We start from the raw sequence: 23892 nt of genomic DNA, 5'->3' as shown, positions 1-23892 counted from the left end.
CCTCCCAGAATGGTCGCCCCAGATCTCTAGACTTGCTCACTCCATTTTTTCAGGTTTCAGAGACCTTCCCTTTCAACTCCAATGCCTCAATGGCATTTATTCTACCCAGCATTATACTAATGTACTAGAGGCCCAATGCACAAAATTTGTGCGAGGGGCTCAGCCCTCGCTTCATCCGGAAGGTGGTTCGGACAGTCATTCTGCTATTTGGTCATTCTGCTATTTGCTATTAGCATATTAGCTCTTTATTATATAGGATAATTTGTTTATTGTCTGCCACCACTACTGTTATCTACTATTATGTAAGATGTATGAGAGGGTGGGACTTTGTTTTTTTTTCCACTAGAGAATGAATCTCCAGTGCCTAGAACAGTGCCTGGCATACAGTAGAGCCCCCAAAATATTCACTGAATGAATAAATACAAATGAATGAACAAGTTTGCTATGAGATCTAGATGCAATAATGCATGGAGGATGCTTAGTGCAGTAACTCATAATTATATACTTTTCTAGAAGTAATAGTAGTCCTCAAATTTGGGTGAGAAACTATAGGAACTACAACCTTCAGTTTATTCTGACTATTGTTTTTTCCAGTGTTCTATAAAGTTCATTCTCTTACTCTGTCATTAAGATGTTCTTTATGAAAAGGGCTAAAAGGATGATATAACTTTTAATACTTCTGCAAGGGTATCTGTGGGATAAATTCCGAAGAACAGAATAAAGACATATATAGATAGATATGGCCAAAATACCTTCCAAATAGTTTTATACCAATCTTTTCTCCTACCCACTATGCATAAGAATATTCTTCTACCCGCTCAACATACTGGGAACCATCAATTTTTTAAACCTTTGTAATCACATTATATGATTTTCTTGAGAACAAATTTGTTAAGTCTATGATTCTAATTTTCTGATGATAAAAGTAATAAGAAATTTTTTAGTTCTTTGGAAAAAGGTACAAAGAAGAAAATGAAAATCATCTGTAATCATACCATTCTGAGATAAGAATTAACATTTTGATATTAACGTTGAATCCTTTTAAAAATTATATTATGAGCATTATCCATATCATTAAATATTACTTGAAAATATAATTTTAATGGCTACATAATATAAATGGATGTACTCATTTAGTTTTTCCGTTATTTGGGGACATTTAGATTAATCCTAACATTTTTGCTGTAAAGTGATACTATCACATACATTTTCGTATACCAGTCTCTATTGGGGTGTGTTTCCTTCGTGTGGATTTCCAGGGGTCAATGACATGCTGGCTTCCCATGTGTACCCACCTGTCAGGACTTGGAAAACCATCTCACATTGGCTGAGCTACAGTTTTTCAGTCTGTGATTGATTTTTCACCAGGACAAATCAACTGCAGAGGTTTCTGTGTTCTTAAACAGCATCTCTGATTTACCCAGCCATTCATCCACCCCTCCATCCACCCATGCTCCCTGGTGTGATACAGGCGATGAGTAAGAGCACAGTCTCTGGAATCAGACTGTTTATATCCTGGTATCCCCACTTTGCAGCTATGTTCCTTGGGTAGCTTACCACTTAACCTCCCTATGCCTCAGTTTTCTCATCTGTAAAATGAGGATAATACTACCTACCCTCTGGAGCTATTATAAGCATTAAATTAATTAATACATGTAAAACTCTTAATGTGGTGCATTCAGGAAGTGCTATGTTAGTGTGAGCTACTATTATTATTATTGCAGATACACATAAATGCTGGAAAATGACTCCAAAAAAGGACACCAATATATTTCAGAGATAATCTCTGGATGATTTGAAAGGCACAGAAACACAAATGTAAAGATTTGCTCTAGCTTCACCTCAGTATTCTATGGTCAAGGGACCCTTGAATTTCAGGGGGAGGTACAGTTGACCACCCTGGGGTTGGACAATCATTTATTTCTCCCATAAAATTTTGCACCCATTAATTGCTTTCTTTCAGTACTACCCTGGGATAATAGAAAACATACACATTGGTCTTTGCCCGCACTTCCTGGCACAGAGCTCCTAACACCCTTGTATTCCCTAAGTGAGAAGAATACCAGGAGCATCCCTTATTCTAATACTTGTCGTTGATCCCCTCCTTGCCACAGGGCTCCTAAAACTCTTGTAAATTTCTAAGTGATAAGAGAACCAAGAGCATCTTTTGTTTAAAGAGGTGACTCTGGGTGGGTTCCTGGATGGGGGCTGGCCACCATAAAGACCAAAGCATGGTTAAAAGCTTGGAATTTTCAGTTCCACCCACTCCCCCATACTCCAGAAAGGGGACAAGGGCTAGTATGCTCTGAATGTTCTTGGCGACTATATAGCGAACATTGCTTACCAACCTGAGCAGAAGGTAGAGGCAAAGTTCTGGAGGGCCGAGTCCACCTCCTCCACGCTGGGCAGGGCCAGGAGGCGAGGAAGGAGGCCCTCAAGAGACTGCACAAACAGCCTCGCGCTGTGCTGGTCGGCCTCCTGGTTCTTCAACAGTTTGAGAGACAGAGCAGCAGTCCGCAGGGACCTGTGGCCCAGGCAGTCCCGCGGGGTCTGCTCCTCATCGGCCAGTGAGCAGTTGTCCGACCCAATGTCCGACACGTCAGACCGCCCTGAGTCCTTTTCCGCTGCCATTGAGTACTGGTCGCAGGAATCAAATTCCGTCCTAGAGAGATCCTGGTCATCCACGCTAAAATTGCTCTCACTGTATCTAGATCCATAGGACCTCATCCTGCAGTCCACTGAAAGGAAGTTCGTGATGTCAGGGTAGGCGACCATGTGGCTTCTCTGAACAACATCTGGTTGGTCTACTGCTTCTGGTTCTGACACTTTGCTCAGCATCTCCTTGCTCTCCTGGATGGCTGGGGACTTGAGGCCATTCTTGTGGTTTCCGGAGTGGTCCTCAGGGGTGGTCTGACCCAACTCTCCCTCCAAAGTGGTCTGGCCCGTGTCCGTGGTCACACTGATGCTGATGTCGGGGCTCCTCTCATTCCCCGGCTCCCACGGCGTATGTTCCGAGGACAGGACTCGCCGCTGCCAGCGGAAGTCGGCCTCGTTGATCTCCATGGAGTCCCTGCTTGACTCGGGCCCGTCCTTCAGCTCCTCCAGGCGCTGGAGCAGCAGCTGCACCTGACCTTCACTCAAGCCCTTGCCCTGGCTGAGCTCGTCTAGGGCCCCGAGTAAGGTGCAGACGCAGGACACGGCGGCATAGCAAGCTTCGATGCCACCCTTGATGCACGCTTCGGTCATGCCATCCATGATCCTAAAAGTGTTCAAAGGAGAAAGCGGATCAATACACGAAGCATGGGAAAATGCTCCAAAATAAACAAGGATTGTTCGACCGGTGGACAGTATAGTATTCAAAACATGTGCTCTGATTTACCTGAAATTAAATGGTCTGGGCAAAAAGTAACGGACACAAACACACTCAAGATGGCAGAGGAAAACCTCCAGGTAAGGCAGCTCACCCTGAATCCCGCACTCAGGGCGGCTGGTTTACTTGGGTACAAGCAAAATTCCGGATGGGAATTTGTCATCTTCACAGTGACAGACAATGAATAATCTCACCATTGTATTAGGTTCAGTTTTCAAACAGAAAATGGTTATAATGGCTATGATTATGATAGTGTGCACATCTTCTATACAGTAAACATATTCCTGAATAGATACATGTGAATATAGCTATTACAAATCAGATATTTTTTCGTTTTGTTAGGGGAAAAGGAAATCATCTCTAGCTCAAAGGAATCCTCAAGGAGAAATCCTATAGTAACTGTAATTAATTGGAAAAGGTTTTCCCTAAAATAACCCCAATAAATACTATTTGTATATTTCATTTTGTACATTGGGTTTTTTAAGTAAATATAAAATTATGGAAAGTTATACAGTTATAATAAATTGGGATAAGAGTTCTCATATGGTCTGTGGGTATGTTATTAAATAGTCACACCTCATATAGTATAGAATCATAAAATTTCAGGGATTTCAAAACAAGAGTATTCAGAGAAGCAGTCTTTGCCAAGCAATAGAGACCTAAAAAGGAGAATGTATCATACAGTTTGAGAAGATCCAGATGAGACTTTCTTTTTGAAATTGATCTTTTCCTGGATTCGGGTTCAGTGGAGCTGGGTCCTGCCAAATCGCAGAGACGCTGTGGGCTCCCAAGTAGCTAGAATTAAAAAGGGGGGGTGGGGGGTAAATAACGAAAAAGTGAATAACATAAACAATGTTTTTAAAACTGTGAGATCAAATGAACATGTTCTTTCTCTACTGAGTGATACAACTTAAGGAGAAGCACCACTATTTGGAAGTCAAATCTTAGAAGAAGTGATCTGGGTGTTCTTAATGTAGAGTGCACATGGATTCCCAGCTCCCCAGTTCAGGACTGGCTTAGACCAAGAAAATGCTTAAGGATTGTTTCAAGTTTTTACAGAACAGAACTAGAAAGCACTTGCATCAATGTTCTTTAGAGAGACTGGCCTGTAATTTAACTGTCCTATTCTCTCTTGGTCTTATTTTGCTATCATGTTGGCGAGCTTTAAACACTGGGTTAAGAAGTACTCCATCTCCCTACTCTCTGGAAAAGTCCATGTATTAGAATTACCTGTTCCTTGAATATTTCTAAAGTTATATGCAGCCAGTAATTTTTTTCTAAATAGAATTTTATCTACTGATTCAACTACTTTAAAGATAATAGGACTAATTAGGTCCTCAATTTCTTCATGAGCCAACATTAAAACACACACACACACACACACACACACACACTAGAGGCCCAGTGCACAAAAATTTGTGCACTCGGGGGGGTCCCTCAGCCTGGCCTATGCCCTCTTGCAGTCTGGGACCCCTCAGAGGATGTCCACCTGATGGCTTAGGCCCGCTTCCTGGGGGATCAGGCCCAAGCAGGCAGTCAGACATCCCTCTGGCAGCCCGGCAGCCCTTGGGGGATGTCCACTTGCCAGCAGGGAGCAGGCCTAAGCTGCAGTCGGACATCCTTAGCGCTGCTGAGGAGGTGGGAGAGGCTCCCACCATCACCGCTGTACTGGCAGCCATCAGCCTGGCTTGTGGCTGAGCAGAGCTCCCCCTGTGGGAGCGCACTAACCACTAGGGGGCAGCTCCTGCATTGAGCGTCTGCCCCCTGGTGGTCAGTGTGTGTCATAGTGACCAGTCATTCCCAGTTGTTCTGCTGTTAGGGTCAGTTTGCATATTACCCTTTTAAAATATAGGATAGAGGCCTGGCGCATGGGTGGGGGCTGGCTGGTTTGCCCTGAAGGGTGTCCCGGATCAGGGTGGGGGTCCCGCTGGTGTGCCTGGCCAGCCTGGGTGAGGGGCTGATGGGTGTTTGCAGACTGGTCACACCCCCTTCAGGGTGGGGGTCCCCACTGGGGTGCCTGGCCAGTTGGGTGAGGGGCTAATGGCTGTTTGCAGGCTGGTCAAGCCCCCCCCCCTCAGTGTGGACCCTCACCCCAAGGAGGTTTGGCCAGCCTGGGTGAGGGGCTGATGGCTGTTTTCAGGCTGGCCACACCCCCTTTAGGGTGGGGGGGTCCCCACTGGGGTGCCTGGCCAGTCTGGGTGAGGGGCTGAGGGCCGTTTTCAGGCTGGCCAAGCCCCCCGGCGACGACGGAAGCTCCCAGCCTCTCCTTTTTTTCTTTTTTCTTTTATTCTGGGGTTTATTTACCTTCTATAATTGAAACTTTGTTGCTTTGAGTGGAGCTCAGAGCCACCCATGGCAGGCAGGAGAGAAGCCTCCTGCTCGCTCCAGCTCCGTGGCCATGGCCGGCTGAAAGCAGGTATCTGGGGTTTATTTACCTTCTATAATTGAAACTTTGTTGCTTTGAGTGGAGCTTAGAGCCAGGAAACTTAGCTTCCTCCATCATTGGGGCAACCAAGCCTCCTGCTTGCTCCAGCTCTGTGGCTGCCGGCCGCCATCTTGGTTGGGTTAATTTGCATATTGTCTCTCTGATTGGCTGGTGGGCGTGGCTTAAGGCATAGCAAAGGTACGGTCAATTTGCATGTTTGTCTTGTGTGTGTGTGTGTGTTATTGATTTCAGAGAGGGAGAGAGATAGACACATCAATGATAAGAGAGAATCATTGATTGGCTGCTTCCTGTGCACCCCCTACTAGGGATTGGGCCCACAACTCAGGCATGTGCCTTTGACTGGAATCAAACCCAGGACCCTTCAGACCGCAGGTGGACACTCTATCCACTGAGCCAAACCAGCTAGGGCATGAGCCAACTTTTTAAAGATTGAATTGTTTCTTAGAAATTTATAGATTTTATCTAAGTTATCAAATGTAGTGGCCTAGGGTGCCTTGAAACCTTCTTTAATGTTTACAACATCTATAGTTATGAGCATTTTTTTTCATTCTTATTTTTGTTTGTTTTTAATGATTCTGCAATTTTTTTTACTGCTTTTTCCAGGAGTTTTTAAATTTTCTTAGTCTTTTCAGAGTCCTGGGACTTGTCACTCTATGGATCTACTATGTTATGTTTCCTATTTACCACATTAATTTCTGCTTTTATCCTTATTTTCCCTTCTTTCTGGTTGCTTTTAATTTAATCTGCTTTTCTCCTAAGTTGGAAAATTAGAACACTAAGTATAGGCTGTTTTTTAATATAAGCAATTGAAGCTATCAATATCCTTCTGTGCACTGCTTTGGCTGCATCCTACAAGTTTTCGTGTATAGAATTTTCGTAATTGTTCAATATTCACTTTATTTCCATATGGTAGAAGTCTATGGAATATTTCAATTTGAGGTTAACTTAATTCAAGAAAAGGCTGGTTAATTAAGTGTTTTGGAACAGACATGTTATCCCATGTCTATTATTTTCAAAGTGAATTATATTTGCATTCCTGATATATTAAGTAGAAAAAGTTATATCCTAAGGGGCACTCTTCTTCCTCTGTCTCCCTATTTTTTTACGCCAGCAATTGGGAGCTTCTGCTCTCTTGGAAGCACAGAAATGAAGCTTCCATGTTTTTCTCCACATTCTATTTCTTTGACATTGAAATCTCCCCCAACACACACACACACACACACACACACACACACACACCTAGGCCTGCATTCAAGTGAAGTGGTTAGGCATATGGGCCTCTCGCTGCCCCATTTCCTGCTAGAAGGGTAAGTCATTTCAGGAGAAATGGAGTGGGAAATACCCCTTTCTCTTGGGATCCATTACATTCTCTAATCTAGATTTATCAGTAATAAATTAGATTACATATATGCATTCCCACATTAACCTTGTATTTATTACTCAGTTATTTCCAAATCTGGAGGGAAAAGGGACTGAATAATTAGGCCTCTGAAGAACCCTAAATATGTTTAATGTCAGCTTCTTCAGGTGGGAATGAGGGATATGAAATCAGTGGTTGGTGTCACAACTCTGATAAAGATTAGGAAACTCCTAAAGCTGAACCATGGGAGAGAAAGAAGGAATCAAGGTGTACTTTTTGGGGGAAAGTGAAACAGAAAAGAAAATATACTTTGAAAAACAAACTGTCCTGCATGTCTTTGATGAATATGTACAGGGGGCATATGGCAGAGCGAAAAATTACAAAGGGAACAGGAAATAATACACCAGGGTTCAAACTCCAAAAGGCTAAGCAAACATCCTGGGTGCCCAGTGGTTTTGTGTGCATAAACCCAGCACATTTCGGTTTCTAGGTTACCAGCCTTCCCAAATTGTTGGCGCTGTCATAGTAAGAGGAGGTACTGCTTTACAGAGCAACCTGGCCCACGTCAGCCTGCTGTGTCCATGGGGCAGCACTGCCTGGACACGCTATGCTATCAGATGCTGGGCTCTAATTCCGTGCTTGCCCTGCAAAATAACCTTGGGAAGCTAGAACATCTATGAAAAAGGGGGAAACATAACTAATTTCCTTTATAGTAGTCAAGACGTTATTTTAAATGCATTTAGACACTTACATACCCAGTAGGCAAAGTATTTTTAGCATTCAGGTATCAAGTGGCTCTACCATGGGTAGTAACAACTCCAGGGCCTGTCAACTCAGAGGTTGCTGCTGCTCACAAAATACCCTCTTTGCAAATGGTCTGTTTTCAGGCCCATCTGTCATAGTCAAAATATATTAAACGCTTATTCTGATTCAATCTCTGCAGTGTCAGGTACTAGGGGAAACATACAAAAGCAACACATACAAAAATATATTTAGGAGACAAGAAGTTTGTTCCACACTGAACTGTGAAACAATCAGTGTTTTGCCACATATAATCAATTGTAAGTGATGGGAAGGGATTTTAAGCAGAGCAAAATCAGTGGTTTGAGGAAGCTAAGCCATAAAGGAGGAGGATTTTGACAGCAAAGAGGCAGCTGTATTAGAACACCTGGGTTCATGTTTTAACTCTACAACACACAAGGACTTGGGGCAAATAGCAACTTCTTATGGAGCCTCAGTTCTCCATCTGGAAACTGGGCATATCATCTTCCTAAGGGAGACTGTAAATAAGCCAATGTGAGGTGCCAGTAGTGTCTAGCCCAGGGGTGGGCAAACTTTTTGACTCGAGGGCCACAATGGGTTCTTAAACTGGACCAAAGGGCCGGAACAAAAGCATGGATGGAGTGTTTGTGTGAACTAATATATATTCAAAGTAAACATCATTACATAAAAGGGTAAGGTCTTTTTTTTTTTTTAGTTTTATTCATTTCAAACGGCCGGATCGGGCCGTAGTTTGCCCACAGCTGGTCTAGAAACTTAGCAGAGGAATTCAGACGTGAGATATGATAAGGAGTTATTTGAGAGTGGGAAAACTGTCAACAGTGGTGATTTATGAACCTCAGTTCAGAAAGACAAAATGAAGACAAGCAGGAGACAAAGAGACCAGCAGGTACACTGCTCTGGGCAGGAGGTAATGAGGACCAGTATTTCCATTCTTCATGCTTTGCTTTACTCTTCCTTAGATTAGCAATAATTGCACCAAATATTGTTTAGCATTTTATGCTTACAATGTACTTATACAAACTTGATCACATTTTGAACTCCCACCCTTTGGAATATCACTACTATGTTCAGATGAAAAACTTTAAGTTCAGAGTTAAATGATTTAGCTACAATAATGTGGCTGGTGGATTTGAACTCTGATTTTTAAACGTAGGATTACGAGAGGTTCACTGAGCCAGCTCCAGCAAAGGAGCTCCTAGAATAATCTGCATTGCAATATCAAAGTTAAGTCCAGTAGTAAGTGTGGTATAGGAAATGACCATAGGTTTAGGCTCAGCTAGACCAGTGTTTGCACCATTTCTCTTTCTGGTGACCTTGGGCAAATCATTTGACCATTTGAAGACTTAGTTTCTTTGTAGGAGAGAAAATCCTTTTTCTTGACATCATGTTTCTATGGGAGGAACATCCAGTTGAATAAAATTCTGGGCCTCTCTTCTCTCTTTTCTCTCACTTCTTCCCGGTGGTGAATTCAGGAGGAGCTGAACATGCGTGGCTTTTCTTAAAGACCTGCCTATTCAGAAAATGTCCACTCTACTGCCCACATTACCAGCTTAATGGGCAGGGCTGGGTCTTCAGGTGAGGTCTGCTGTTTGGCTGTTAACAACGTAGTCTAGCCTCCCAAACTATGTCGTATTCACCAACCTAGTATTGGTTGGTTATTAAAGCTGACCCTTTGATCTCCACTGCCTGAAGCAATGATCTTCAAAACTGCAAAGTCATCATGAATATTAAAAGCTAATGATGTGACGTGCCTGACATATAGTAGATAAGAAAAAGATGTGGTTATCATTGTGTGCTCATCGATTTTCTTAACCAGCAATTCAATCTGGCTCACTTTTTCATTTCTAGAAACACAGGACCAGAACTTGCCATCATTCATTACAGTCAACTCTCATTAAAACAACACCAAGAAGCATTTAAAATTAAGCTTTTTAGAAATGGTGAGTAACAAATATTGCTTAGAATAAATGAGTCATCAACAAGGGAATTTTGCTACTCTGTTGTTTTGGTGTTAGGTACCCTCACAACCAAGTTTGCAAATACAAAAATGTTGATTGCTTTTCTTTTTTGTTAGTTGAGAGAAAGCAGAGGAATTCTTGTTTAAAGTACCTTTAAAAGAACCCAAATTCCTCCTCAAAACCATGAAGAAGCACGCTGGTATGGACAACCTTTATATTCTCCCCAGGATCATGATGTTTGGGAGATACAAGGCCTAAGAAGGGATGGGGCGAAGGGTCCCATTAGTAAAACTCTTTTCTGGATAATGTAAAACCTGAGTATAAAATTTTGAAATCCAGTTTTGGCAAAGATGAGTAGATAAACACATCTGCACAAACAGTGCCTAAGGGAGCAGAATAGAATCTCAGCCCAGGGCCCAATCAGATGCATACAGCTCAGATTATCAAATGGTTTTGTATCAGTGAGCACTTATACCCCTCCTGACCCCTGCTCCACATGCACGTGCACACGTGTATACACATAACACACATACACACACATACACACACACACACACACACACACACACACACCTCTCAACCCTAAAGAGACTATCTGCTACTGGATAGAGTGTGGTAGCAATGAAGTTCGAGCAGGTGATTGGTACACATTTCCCAAGTGCTTCTTGCTTAAATATACTGTGCTCAGTCCCTGGCATGCGCAGTGGTATTCTTTAGTGCATCCCTACCTCTTTCATTACTTTGATGGCTTCCACCCGGTGCTGGGGTGGGGGGTAGAGCAGCATGCGGTGATAGAGGGACTGGAGCACGGGCTTCATGGAGTCCACCGACCCCACCAGCCGGACCAGCTCGGCTGCAATGTAATAGATGGTCCGAGCCACAGGCCCGCTCAGGGCAGGTGCGGTAGAGGAACAGCCCGAGCCCCGGCCATGGTCGGAAATGCCTGGAGACACCGAGTCCGACTCCATGCTGGCACTCGTGCTGCTGCTGTGAGCAGAGGTGATGGTTTTGTCATGAACTGGATTCCCCAGGATCACGATCAGAGCAGGGCAAAGGTTTTTCCTGGGAAGAGATGGGGAGAAAAATGAGTTTCACTACAAGCCAAAGGATCAAATGTGAATACTATCCTGGTGCAAACACAGATGCCACACAAATGACTATAGAGTTGGGTTCTTTATTGTTCCTTTTTTTGCCTACGTCCTGCCTCAGTTTTCCATGTCTCTCCATCATTTGTGAGTATAAGAATAAAATACTTTTTCTCATAAGTCAAGCTACGGTTAACTAAATAAAATATCAAGAGAAGCAGCAAGAAACCATCTTACATAGAGAAATAGACTAAAAATGTGAAATAGCTCAGTTATAAAGCTTCCTTTTCCTATAAGTAACAAAATTATTTTGAGAAGTTTATTTAAAATTCTGACACATATCGTTCATATTCCTCCCTGTGGATAAGCCCAGGAACCCAGAGCAACCAGCTGGCTGCCTGCAGGCCCTGTCTCTTGTATGAATCTCTGACTGTGACTAAGTGACTAGTATTCGGGTTGAGATGGAAAATGTACCAGGGTAGGGCTAAGAATAATGTTCAGTATTTCTTGCTCCTCCCCCGCCACCCCGCATAACTTTCCGGAGCCTTTATATGCTTTCAGAACAAATGAATAACCTAGAAAATAATTTCCTCATTTCTGAGTCTCACGATCCAATGATGTAAACAATCTGTAACAGGGCCTTGGAGGCCTATTCTGCTGCAGTAATCATCAGTTTCGCTCCACTGCATGTCAGCAAAGCAACTTCCCTACTTTCCCTGCAAGAACATTTACACAGATGAAAGGCCTGGCGGGTCATGGGGGCTGTGGGAAGGGACCCAGGGCACAGCGGAAAAGAGCAAATGCTCCGGCTGGCGTGGGGGCGGGGGGCGCTCACCAGGTCAGGTCTGTGAAGCCCCTGTGCAGGTGCATGGAGGAGGAGCAGCTGCTGAGCATGGACAGGATGCACTCCAGGTACAGCAGCTGCAGCTGCTGACTGTCGCTGCAGAACAAAACCAAGGCAAGGTTAGAGGTGATGTGTGGGAAACACTTGGGAAAATGGTAGGCATTACAGAAATGTTAGTTGGGGGAAGGGGTTAGTGTTATGGGTTGAATGTGTCCTCCTCTCAATTCGTATGTTGAAGTCCTAACCCCCAATACCTCAGAAGGGGACCTTTCAGGAGATAGGTTCTTTATAAAGGCAAGCAAGTAAAAGAGGGGTCATTGGACTGGGTCCAAACCCAATAGGACTGGTGTCCTTATAAAAAGAAGAAATTTGGAGACAGGGATACACAGAGGCAGGATAATGTGAAGAGACATGGGAAGAAGGCGGCCTTCTGTAAGCCAAGAAGAGAGCGTTGGAATAGATCCCTCTGCCCTGAGTAGGAACCAACTCTGTGACGATGCTCCAACCAATGGAGCCACGCGGCCAGGGCTGGGACACACATTCTCATACCCAGATTACGTCTGCTGCCTAACCCATCAGAATTAGGTAAGGAAGCATGTAATGCTCAAGGACACATTTTTAAGACAATTCATTCAGAAATCCTGAGTGGAATGAAAATGTTCAGTAAAAGGAGAAACTTGTTTTAAAAAATAATTTTGGTTGTCTCTCTTTTCTCCTGATTTAAAGTGAAAATGTGCCCAAAGGAAGCTTAATGCCCTTAACAGTTCAAATAACTTCCAGGAGAAGGGGGCAGAAGGAAAAGGCAAGACCAGTGACAGGCAGACTCGAAACTTAAGGAGACAGGAAGGAAGGGAAGTTAATACCAGACCCTGCTCCCCGCCAAAGCCCAGGTCACATCCACACAATGGCCACACAGCTATCAGACAAAGGATCGGAAGAAGGGGCTGGGGACCCTCACTTAAGTGCTCTGTTAAGTACCTTGGTGATACAGCTCGGTAAAACTGACATTATGCTTTAAAACCAGTTGGAAAGCTACAGCCTGAGGGAGAAATCCTGCCATGGCCTATTAACTAAAAAAGACTTTTACATTTTTGAAGGGTTGTAAAATAAAACCAAACCAAAAATGAACAGGACACAGAGGTAGCATGTGGCCCTTTACAGAAAACATTTGCTGACTCAGAGATCTCCCTTGTCAAAAGAGAACTGTACAATGATAAAGATAACGCGATGATTTTGAGAAGGGAATTCCACTCCTGTTTGGATGTACTCCACAAAACCCTCAGAGGGTGGATGGAGATAGGGGTCAAGGCTGAGTCTCCTCAAAAATTATTCTTTGCCAAGAAGAGAGTGGTGGCTAGGGAAGAGGAAGAAAGACAAGGCATGATTAGCCACTCTTGGGCCAGGGATGGAATTCCTGTGTCTGTACACTTATACCCACAGGCTTCCCTGAGCAGCCCAGGTTCCTATGAGTATCTGTGAAGTGGCTGTGGCAACCCCAGGCATCAGATGACAGGGAGAACGCATTGCCAAGGTAACTGGCCTGGGAGTCTCCTTGGAGATCAAATGTGGCAGCTTTTCTGTGGATTGCAGCACCTGGAAAAACAGGTGCTAATGACCTTACACGAATCATGTCATTAGAGGGGCTGTCTGAAATGTAAGCACTGTCCATGCATGCCCCTCACTACACACACACAGGCACGTGCATTGTGTGTGTGTATATGTGTGTGTGTGTGTGTGTGTGTGTGTGTGTGATATTTTTCTGGCTCTAGACGAAAAGATGTGTAGGATGCACAAGACAGAAAGGAGCCTAGAAACCAGCCAACTCTTTCAAAACACAGTAGAGAAAAATCTGCCTGCGCAGGAGGGTGTGAGTCATTTTGCCTGGCCTTTTGTTTGAGCATTTCATGGCTGGCAGGCTGAGTGTCTGCTGGCCTCATTTTCTGCTCATCTCTGAATTTCTTGCAGGTGCAGGACCCATGGAGAACAAGTCTCCTGAGTGGACCAGGAGCCCGTGGGGACTAAGCAGCTGCCCGTCCTGGCGGGACTTCTGCCAGGCAATCGGGCGGCACGTTTTGAACCTCCAGAGTGTTCTCTTGAAACATTCTGACTTTGCTTCCCCTAAAACAGTTCAGATTCAGTTAGAAAAAGAGGGACTTAAGCCACTGTGTGAGCAGTGGAATGGAATTAGAACACACGAGATGAACACAGAACAGTGTTCGTGGATTCCAAGACTGCTTTGGTGCAGATTCTTCCCTGACATTCTGTGTGGGGAGGAGAGGGTGGTGGGAGACGAACAGGGAGAGAATGAATAAATATATTCCTAAGCCCAATTATCCTTCCAAAAGTTCTTGGATATAAACATCATGTAACTCGCCTAATATAGAATTCTATTAATACCGTATCTCCAAGGCATTCGAGTTATTCTGAGTACCTGAATGCATTCTCTGGATCTTCCTGAGAGATCGAACATGTCAGGGATACATATCTCTACAGAGCTAAAGTCCTAGGAGGTATTTTGGAGATGGTTGTTGAAGGGACGTCCTGACCATAGTGTGATTTCAGAGAAAGAAGATACTTAGAAGGTAAGAGAGGTGTCAAGTTTAGCTAACAGAAACACACGGAATTATGAAAATAAAATCAGAAGAAATGGCAAGAGGTGTGAAAAGTTAACAAGGAGAATTAACACAACTGCCAGAGTGACAGTAGCCAAGCGTATGATAGTACCTGACCAGGTGGACTTAAAGGTCTTCTACTGAAGCTGTACTAAGCATGCTGCACCCTCAGATTCTTTAGCAATAAAACCCCCCATCTTAGGGTAATAGAATCATGATGGGAAAGACCAGATTCAAACAAGGTAAACAGTATCCAGGGGCAGAAGTGCATTAAAAAACCAAGCAAGGAAACTATTAAGCTGAATATCACAATATGCCTAAAGTATCTTTGATCCAATGTCCAATCAGAAACCTTAGAAAAACATATACATGTCACAGGAGTTACTTTCCCCACTTAAAGGCACTCACTTGATGGCGGCTTGTAGCTCTCTAGTTATATGGTTCAAAAACATTTTTTTTTTAGTAACTGACAGAAATCTATGACTTTTAGTTTCTAATCTGTATGCATTTGCAATGAATGTTTGTGCCATATGTTTTCCTAATAATCTACAGTCAAATTTCTGATAAAAGAAGCTCAACGTTCCAAATGCATCATAAGCTAGAATTAGCACTGGCAATGCTGAAAGGAAAAAGACCATTTTAGAGCTAATATTTGTCAAGTCGTTACTACATGCTAGGCACTGTGCAGTTGAAAAATTCCACTTACACCAGAACTTCTTATAAGATATCAGCACTGAATGTTTATAATAATTGCAACAGGCATGAACTTGGATGGTCCCGGGTAAACTAGGTCATGTGGCCATTCTACAAATAGGGAGTCCCTGTAGCTGATGTTAGAGACATCCATGTTTTAAAGAACCATAAACTTAAAGCCCTTCCTGGACCTAGGTGAGGACTCTTGCCTGACCAATCAACAAAGACACACTTTAATTTATCATTTGTAGACACACAGACTCATTCTGACTTATCCTGATGGCTAGTTTTGGGTTATTAATGGCAAATTACCATGAGTTCCCCAATTTTTCTAGCACTTAAAAACCTTTAGCGTTTTCCCTTAGTAAACTACTCAGAAGAAACAAAGTTTAGCTTATTGGTTTTCCCTTGCTTGCAAAGTAGTGAACATAGCCTTTGTACTTTTCAAAGTTTTAGTGGTCTTTGTTATATTCCCTAATAATGATAAGACGGGGGTAGAGGGTACAGAAAAAGCATCCTTGACAGCTGATTAAATTAAATTGGCATAAAAGTGAAAAGTATATAAAAGTCAGAGTAACATGTTCTTTTTAAAGATGTGCATGTGAGCTCAGAGGCTCAGGAAATGTTCAATGAGATAGAAAAAGACCACACAGTCCAACTCTGCCTGTAACAGAGGAGAAAGGTGCAACAGTGTGATGAGACTCAGGGTCACAGCTGGGATATGTCCCGGTGAGGACTAGCCTTCACAGCTACTAGCTCTCAGCCAACATTCTTTCCATTCAGATCCATGCTTGAGGGGCTGACTCTCTTTGCATTTTCTCATCAGAAAGTTATATCCATCAGTAATAGTATTGGGTAATGCAGGCTTGCCCAAGGTCACTGAAACCAATTCTCAGAAATTAATACCAATGGGAGGAGCCATCGTCCTATACTCTGCCTATATTTTGCATATTGTTAAAGACAAAAGTCACTTTGGTAATAGACTGTTAGTGAATAAGAGCACCGATTCTGAAGGCACTTACTTGATGGAGGCTTGTAGCTTCTCACACAGAACAGTGAGCACAGAGACGAGGTCGTCACAGAGGGCCTCCACGGTTGACCCTGCAAACAGGAGGTTATTAGACATCAGCAGGCGCACTCAAAGGTCCCTCAACGGTCCTCCCCATCCTCCTTTTTATGTTTTCAGGACTAAAAAGATGATTTTTAGATGCTGACTTCCTTAGGCCACCAAGGAAGTGTAACACATTTTAATATAATAACTCCTTTCTAAAGTAAAACACTCAAAAGATAGTCTAAAAAGAAAATAGGTTGTTTCTTATGAAATTCATTCACACTTAATGAAAATACATTTAGGTAAGAATCACCACAACTGACAATGATTTTCTCAATGTTTAGGCCAGTAAACTATATATGTGTCCCTTATTCTGACCTCTTGTTTTTCTGGGTTTTGTGGAGCAGAATTGTATCCCAACATGATAAAATATGGCAGCATTTAAGAAAGGTGGGCTTTTCAAACTAGGAAGCTAGAGAAAGAGGGCAAAACAATTTGGTCATCTTCTTCACCCACTTTATTTGTCCAACATCCTCAGAGCTCTGGTCTTAATGGAGCAACAGCAAATGTCAGAAAAAATAATAAAAAACATGTTCAAATCCTGAAACCAGCAACAAAACTCTCACAGAAGCACTGGAGTGCACTGGGAAAAGGCTGACATTTGGAATCGACCTAAGTACTGGTCCACAACTTGCTGACTGCATAAGCTTGGGTAAGCGTCAGTTTTTCTTGTGGTAAGATGAGATAATACCCATTACACCAAATAATTGGGCCAAGGAAAGTAACAAGTGGGAGCATTTGTGTGTGTGTTTTTTAAAATAAAAACCTGTAAAGATCTATACAAATGTGGCTAAGTATTTGATGAATATATAAATAAATGAGTGACCATGAAGTCAAGGAAGATGGAGGAAAAAATGGCCAGAGTGTAAGAGAGAAATAAAAGTAAAGTTGGAAGAGGGAAGGGGAAAGAGAAATGCTGATGCTTAGAATTTGTTATCTTAAATTCAGGGAGGAAAGAAAGGAGAGAGAGAGAGAGAGAGAGAGAGAGAGAGAGAGATAAAATGATAAAACATAGGTTAAAATAAATAAAACTGCCCAGCTGGTGTGGCTCAGTAGTTGAGCATTGACCTATGAACCAGGAGGTCATGGTTCGATTCCCAATCAGGGCACATGTCCAGGTTTCAGGCTCCATCCCCAGTAGGGGGCATGCAGGAGGCAGCTGATCAATGATTCTCTCTCATCATTGATGTTTCTATCTCTCACTCTCCCTTCTGCTCTCTGAATATCAATAAAAACATTAAAAAAAAGTAAAACCCATAAGTAGTCTTTAAACTCAATTTTAGATAAATTTCAAATGAGTCCATCAATTTTGTACTAATATATATTTTTAAAGATGTATCTTTGACCAAGAGGACTTTGAACTGCTTTCCGGTATATAAAAATCATTCTACAATAAAGTGAAGATGTTATGGGAACTGCAATTGCCAAAGGAGAAGGAAAGAGGGGTAGAAAATGTTGGAGCCTATCACTGGGAGCATTAAAAGGTGAAGAGAATCTGTAGCACTTCTAGTCCACAGCCCGAGAACATAGCAAGATGTGGCTAAAACAACCACTCCAGCAATGATTTAGAAAATGACTTCAGATACTCTTCTCTCGTTTCTTTTATTTACTCTTTTTCTCCTCATTGTGGCTGTGTATAGCTCTCCCTCCCTTCCATTCCCTCTTTTCCATCGTCTCTCTACTCCACCCCTTCTCCCTGTTAACTGTCAAAAATATCAAAAAGGGAAATTTTTCCAATATTTTTTAATCACTGAATAAAATCTGATATAAAACATACATTTCCATTTTTTTACGATGATTTGAATTTTCCATATCTCTTTCCGAAAACAATACTACCGAACATTAAAAAAAAAATCAAACTGCTTATCAATTACATGTAGACCTCTGTTTTTTCTTTTTCCTGTGGGGTCAGAATGAGAGTTCCTTACCTTGATTCCTATCCTTCTGCAAGATTCCTTGTGAGATGACTCCTTTTTCATATCAAAAAACTGGTACTTCACAAACATACTTCGGGTGCAATAGTACTTTGTACCAATCAGGGTTCTACCTCCCTCCATCTCATTCTCATTTTAACAATTAATAAACCCGATTTCATAAAGAACGACGTAACTAAAAAACCAGCCTCCAACAGGAAGGTCTATGAAGAGCTCCTTTCCCTCTCACTGTTGGACAGGAACAGGGGTGGCGGGCATAAGAGTGCAGGAACAGAAGGAAGACAACAGCTGGTTTAATCATACCATATAAGGCAAAGCTGAACAGAAGCTCCAAGGAGAGAGGTGGACTACCCTGAGAGCTCTACTCATCCCTACATCCCCAACACCAAGCACACGGGAGGCATTCTAATACCCACTTTTTAAACTGAGAACTAGCGAAAATCAAATTCAATACCTTGATTCCCGAATTCCTGTGGGACATCTGGGTTTTCAATTATCTAGTAAGGGAGACACACACACAAGGACAATTAGTAGATTCAGACAAGAAAAAACCCGGACTTAAACAATGGAAAATTCTTAGACACAAGATGTCATTTTGAGTGCTCTGGGCTCAGCTAACTCACCTAAGCTCACCCTCCAGGTCTTGATAGCATTTCATTATTCATGGTATTTAGGAAAACATATGTCTGGAACTGAACTTATCAGTTGCAAAAATAATTCATTCAAGAGTCCATAAACTTCCTGGGAGTTTAAGCTCCATGATACACTATCTCATTCCAGGTGCTGAGCTATGACTGGGAGCAATACCCACCTAAACAGCTGAGTTGCCTTTGCAGGGATAATTATATTTCCCAAGGTCACAGACTACACTCTGGCACCTGAGGAATACAGAGTCTTAGTCGTAGAAGGATCTGTTTCTGGACTTCAAAATCCAGGTCCAAAGATGACTGCTGGTCAGAAGTACCAATTTCCTATTTGATGGGTGGCATATTAATTTCCAACTGTCTGACCAGACCAACTAGTCTAGGCTATCGCTTGGTAGATCCAGAACTATCAAGGTAGAGACAGAACCTTGAAGGAAGGGAGAATAGGAAGGGAAAGGTACTTACAAATAGTTACACCAACTTCCATTGCAGGGAGAATTCCATGACTACTGAGCAGAGAATAGAAACTAGGCTCTACAGTCTCCCCAACACTTAACACAGGGAGATAAGATAGTAAGAGGGCATTTTCATTTAATCACCTACAAGATATATAAATCATCCTATGGCACTGCTTGTCTTTAAACTTGTTATAGGAACATATTTCTAGTATTCTCTGTTCCCTAATTTGCAAGCTCAGCTGCTTCCACACATTCTTTGTGAAATGCTAACCTGTACTGGGAGGTGGGGTGGGACGCAGGCAGACATTAGGTTGAAGGCACAGTTCATGTTAGTGCTTTTGGCATTCTAGATTGATTGTCTTTCTATCGCATTTAAGTCTTTCTAATTCTGCGATGGCCTGCAATGTCTTTCCAGTGATGGGTCACGCTGAACACCACACAGATTCCCCAGGTAATGCTCAGTGTCCCGAGGGAGAACACATAGCCTCCTTGGACCATGCCCTTTAATGGCTTTTTAAAATAACCGTTCTTAGGTGGCAAGACTTAGTCTCTCTAGTAGACATCACAGATGCTCTGAATATTAGGATACTGAGCACTGAGTCTTTCTGGGACGTGAAAATATCTCCAGGGACCGCATGAGTAACAGAAAGGCAGTAATAGGAAACATTAATTTTCTACCTAGTTTGGGATCTTGCCTCCGGTTGGGGTGAGTCCAGATGGTCAGTGATGAGCAGGACCAGAAGGCTGATTAGCCACGCAGGACAGAGGCAAATAACCCTTGGGTTTTAGCCAGCTCTTACCAACTATACCTGTTACCATTCTTACAAAAGAGCAACATGAGCTGTAAGGCTGAGTCATTTGAAACCTAATAATCTCCTACTTAAAATTTTAAAAATAAGATTAAATGACTAATATAATTGAAATCACTTTGAAACTACAAAGTTGTATTGAAATATTTCATCTCAAAACATTAAGATATATTTACTAGTCTAGTATTTCACCATGTGGCTATTTAGCAAAGATGGAATATGATTGACTGTATATGAACATGATAATTTTCAATATCTTGGGTTTATTTCCATTAAAAATACTTTTTTCTCTTAATGTTTTCTATTTATAGACTTGAACTTATTTTAAACTAATATTGTCACACCACCACATTCAAATGCTAGCATACATTAAATAATTTTAACAAAGAGTAAGCTAATATAATAAAAATACCTAAAATTTGCCCTAGCTGGTTTGGCTCAGCATCAGCCTGTGGACTGAAGCGTCATGGGTTCCATTCCAGTCAAGGGCACATGCCCGGATTGCAGGCTCGATCCCTAGTAGGGGGCGTGCAGGAGGCAGCCAATCAATGATTCTCTTATCATTGATGTTTTTTTTCTCTCTCTTCCTCTCCCTTCCTCTCTGGAATCAATAAAAATATATTTTAAAAAAATTAAAATTAAAACAATTACTTTTTAAATAGAAACTTGAACTTTGGATATAGAAAACACAAAAGAAAAATATCAACATTAGTTTTTATCTGATTAGTGTTTGTTTTTCCCAACACTGGCTACCAGAGCTCAATTAATCACCTGGGCTGGGACTCAGGAGAGCAGGGATTAGTTCTGGCTCTCTCACTGGTAAGCTCATTAATTTTAGATTTCAATTTCATCTCTTTGGGCTTCATGTCCTCATCTGTTTTTATGAGGAATGAAAAAATTTGACCAGATAATCTCAAAAGTTCCACTCAAGTCCTGCTTTCGTGAGATTTTCTAAAAATTACATAATAATTGAAGTTAAAAGTTAGCAATATTTGAAGTTAAACATAAAATCTCAAATTCTAAAATTAATTTCTGAGATATTTCAGGCTGTGACTGACGTTTCCCATTCTAAAAAACAATAAAGTGTTCACTTCAGAATACTTCTTGCAGATTTTAAAAGAACTTTAATCTGAGTTCTTACAGAGGCAGATTTAAAAAACAAAACACCAATTTTGAAGAGGAATCATCTCCTCATTAACGTTCCCGGAAGATAATTTATGCAAGAAGGCAATTACATTTATGTTTTCCCTGGAACACTCATTTTAGACAATCTGTTCAAGTTTAGAGCAAAAAGCTCCAGGGTGTTTTGATGACAGAAAGAGGACAAGTCCAGCCTCACTCTGCCAGTGCCCGCAGGTCAAGGAGACCGCCAGTCACGATTCTTTAGTTAGCAAGAAACCCACAGATACAAGGCTCAAAGCATGGAATTAACTGCTATTAATTTTGAATTTACTTCTGGTATTTGTTAATATAATATTTTTATATAACATATTTTTAATTTGAGAATTAAAAAAAGATTACAGGCTCAGCCATTTGGTTTTGCCTTGATATGGATGGGGGGCCCAAGCTAGCTTGAATACAGATTCTTATGTTTTTACATCGAATTGGCTCCCTGATGTGGTTTCTTGGGAATCTTGAAAACTGGGCACAACATTTGGGGGCTCGCCCGGGGTTCCCAAGACCATGTAGGGACTTCCCCAATTCGTAGAATCTGCATGGCCGCGGTAAGTGTCTGTGTATTGTGTTTGTCTGTTCTGTGTGAGCTCACTTCTGAAATCTGTATTCGCCCACATTGATCGTGGACGCACATGGAGGTCAAGGGGCGGGAGGAATCGGGGGACGCCTCGATCCTCCATCTGTTTATCTGTAGGGATTTCATTTTGCTTCCACCAAGTCGGAAGGTCTGTAGAAATCCCAATCTGAGACGGTTTGGCGTAATGCAGCCGTCTGTTTATCTGTAGGGATTTCATTTTGCTTCCGCCAAGTCGGAAGGTCTGTAGAAATCCCAATCTGAGACGGTTTGGCGTAATGCAGCCGTCTGCTTCTTCCATGGAATTGGAAGGCTGTTTCGGGCCCTGTTTGTCTGTCTGTGTTTTTGTTTTCTGTGGACTTACGGGAATAAAGTTGTTTTTGAAAATAAAAAAAAATAAAAATAAAAATAAAAAAAAAAATAAAAAAAGATTACAAAAGAAAAGTGAATTTCAAAATAATGACTAAAAAAATGACAGAAACTATAAGGAAAAAACTCCTAAAGCTTTGGAGTGAAACAGGCAAATATATATTTAAGAAGCTTAGTTTATATAAATAAATGTTCTTCAAAACCAAGCCAGCCCTTCCATTATTTCAGTAGGGAGCAGCCCTGGCAGAGTGTGGGGGTGGGGAGTTCGTGGGGTTGGGGATATGTGGGGTGGGGGACACATACATGCGGTTACACACAGAGACACTGGCAAGGCTGTGATGAACGTGTGGCTCACCGTATTCTCCTGCCTTTGTCGTAACTGTAAAGTCAAGTCACTCAGCATCTGACTGAGAGTGGCCCGCACAGCAGTGTTTATGCTACGCTGGTGACAGCTACATGTGTATGTCTCAATGCACACCTGGTAAAGAGATAAGACAGCAACATACACACTCCATAGATACCCGTGTATTACCAACATGCTTTGGAATTAACCGGAGAGGATATGAAATTGCTCAAAAGCAGAAAGTCAGCCTGATTTAGAACTAGCTATCAGTGTGTCCTACATATATTTTAAACCCCTGAGCATCTATGTTTTAAGCATGTAGGAAAAGTATTATTTCCCTGAAGGTTGTCCCTCTTAGAAGCTCATTCTTCTGAGCACCAGAGGAGAATGCAACGAAGTGGTTTTTAGATATGTCCAGGAATTCTGTCTGGGACAAACTCAGGTGGCTGGAAATTAAAACCAGGAAAAGTTGCCGAAACCGGTTTGGCTCAGTGGATAGAGCGTCGGCCTCGGACTGAAGGGTCCCAGGTTCGATTCCAGTCAAGGGCATGTACCTGGGCTGTGGGCATATCCCCAGTGGGAGATGTGCAGGAGGCAGCTGATCGATGTTTCTCTCTCATCAATGTTTCTAACTCTCTATCTCTCTCCCTTCCTCTCTGTAAAAAATCAATAAAATATATTTTTTTAAAAACAAACAAACAGGAAAAGCTCCCTTCAAGGCAAAATAGAGCAGAATTTACTAACTCCTGAGTTACCAGGTGTGAGGAGAGGATTAGTGAAGCCCTTTCTGCTGCTCTATGAACAAGCCTGACCTTGGGTTAACTCTCTCTCCGTGTTCTCCTGGAAACCTGATAAAGGTGGATGTCAGCTGTGTTACTAGGTAACATGGCTTATGGTAAACTGCCCCCCCCCCCCCCCCGATTACCAAGCTGTATTTGAATTGGGAAAACTGAAAACTAACTTTAAAAATCTAGTAAGGAGTCACAGGTCTGAGCATCCCTGAGTGACCCGTGTCATAGCTTATGTCCTCTGAGGGAACGCTGCAAGCTCTGACTATGGAGGTACAGAGATGTTGGTTCCTATATACAGCACAGTCGACCCTGAATAACACGAGCTTGAAGTGCCTGGGTTCATTTACACATGAATTTTTTAAAACTTACGGTATTGATAAATATAGTACAGTACTGCAAATGTATTTTCTCTTCCTTATGATTTTTATTAAGAAAATTTTATTTTCTCTAGCTTACTTTATTGTAAGAATACAGTATATAATATAACATTAACATGTGTCAATCAATTATTTATGTCATTGAGAAGGCTTCC

At 42.1% G+C, this 23892-nt stretch overlaps 1 protein-coding gene across 2 annotated transcripts in view; it reads right to left on the bottom strand.

Moving 5' to 3' along the window:
• ARFGEF3 (ARFGEF family member 3) overlaps positions 1-23892 on the bottom strand; it is a 128570-nt gene that overhangs the window by 45147 nt on the left and 59531 nt on the right. Inside the window, exons 6-12 of one of the 2 annotated variants that reach the window (XM_070417769.1) lie at positions 22582-22704; positions 18651-18693; positions 16174-16252; positions 11838-11942; positions 10646-10979; positions 4053-4165; positions 2349-3259 (exon numbers count right to left, since the gene is read on the bottom strand). In XM_070417769.1, coding sequence (XP_070273870.1) covers positions 2349-3259; positions 4053-4165; positions 10646-10979; positions 11838-11942; positions 16174-16252; positions 18651-18693; positions 22582-22704 — 1708 coding nt within the window. The remainder of the gene's footprint in view (positions 1-2348; positions 3260-4052; positions 4166-10645; positions 10980-11837; positions 11943-16173; positions 16253-18650; positions 18694-22581; positions 22705-23892) is intronic. The other variant, XM_070417770.1, reaches the window with a different exon arrangement.

The sequence above is a fragment of the Myotis yumanensis genome, unplaced genomic scaffold (genome assembly GCF_028538775.1).
Source record: "Myotis yumanensis isolate MYYU_CA2020_CCGP unplaced genomic scaffold, mMyoYum1.0.hap1 SCAF_6, whole genome shotgun sequence".
Lineage (NCBI taxonomy): Eukaryota > Metazoa > Chordata > Mammalia > Chiroptera > Vespertilionidae > Myotis > Myotis yumanensis.
The sequence above is the reverse complement of the archived record's forward strand: the minus strand, read 5'-3'. Positions and strand labels throughout refer to the sequence as shown.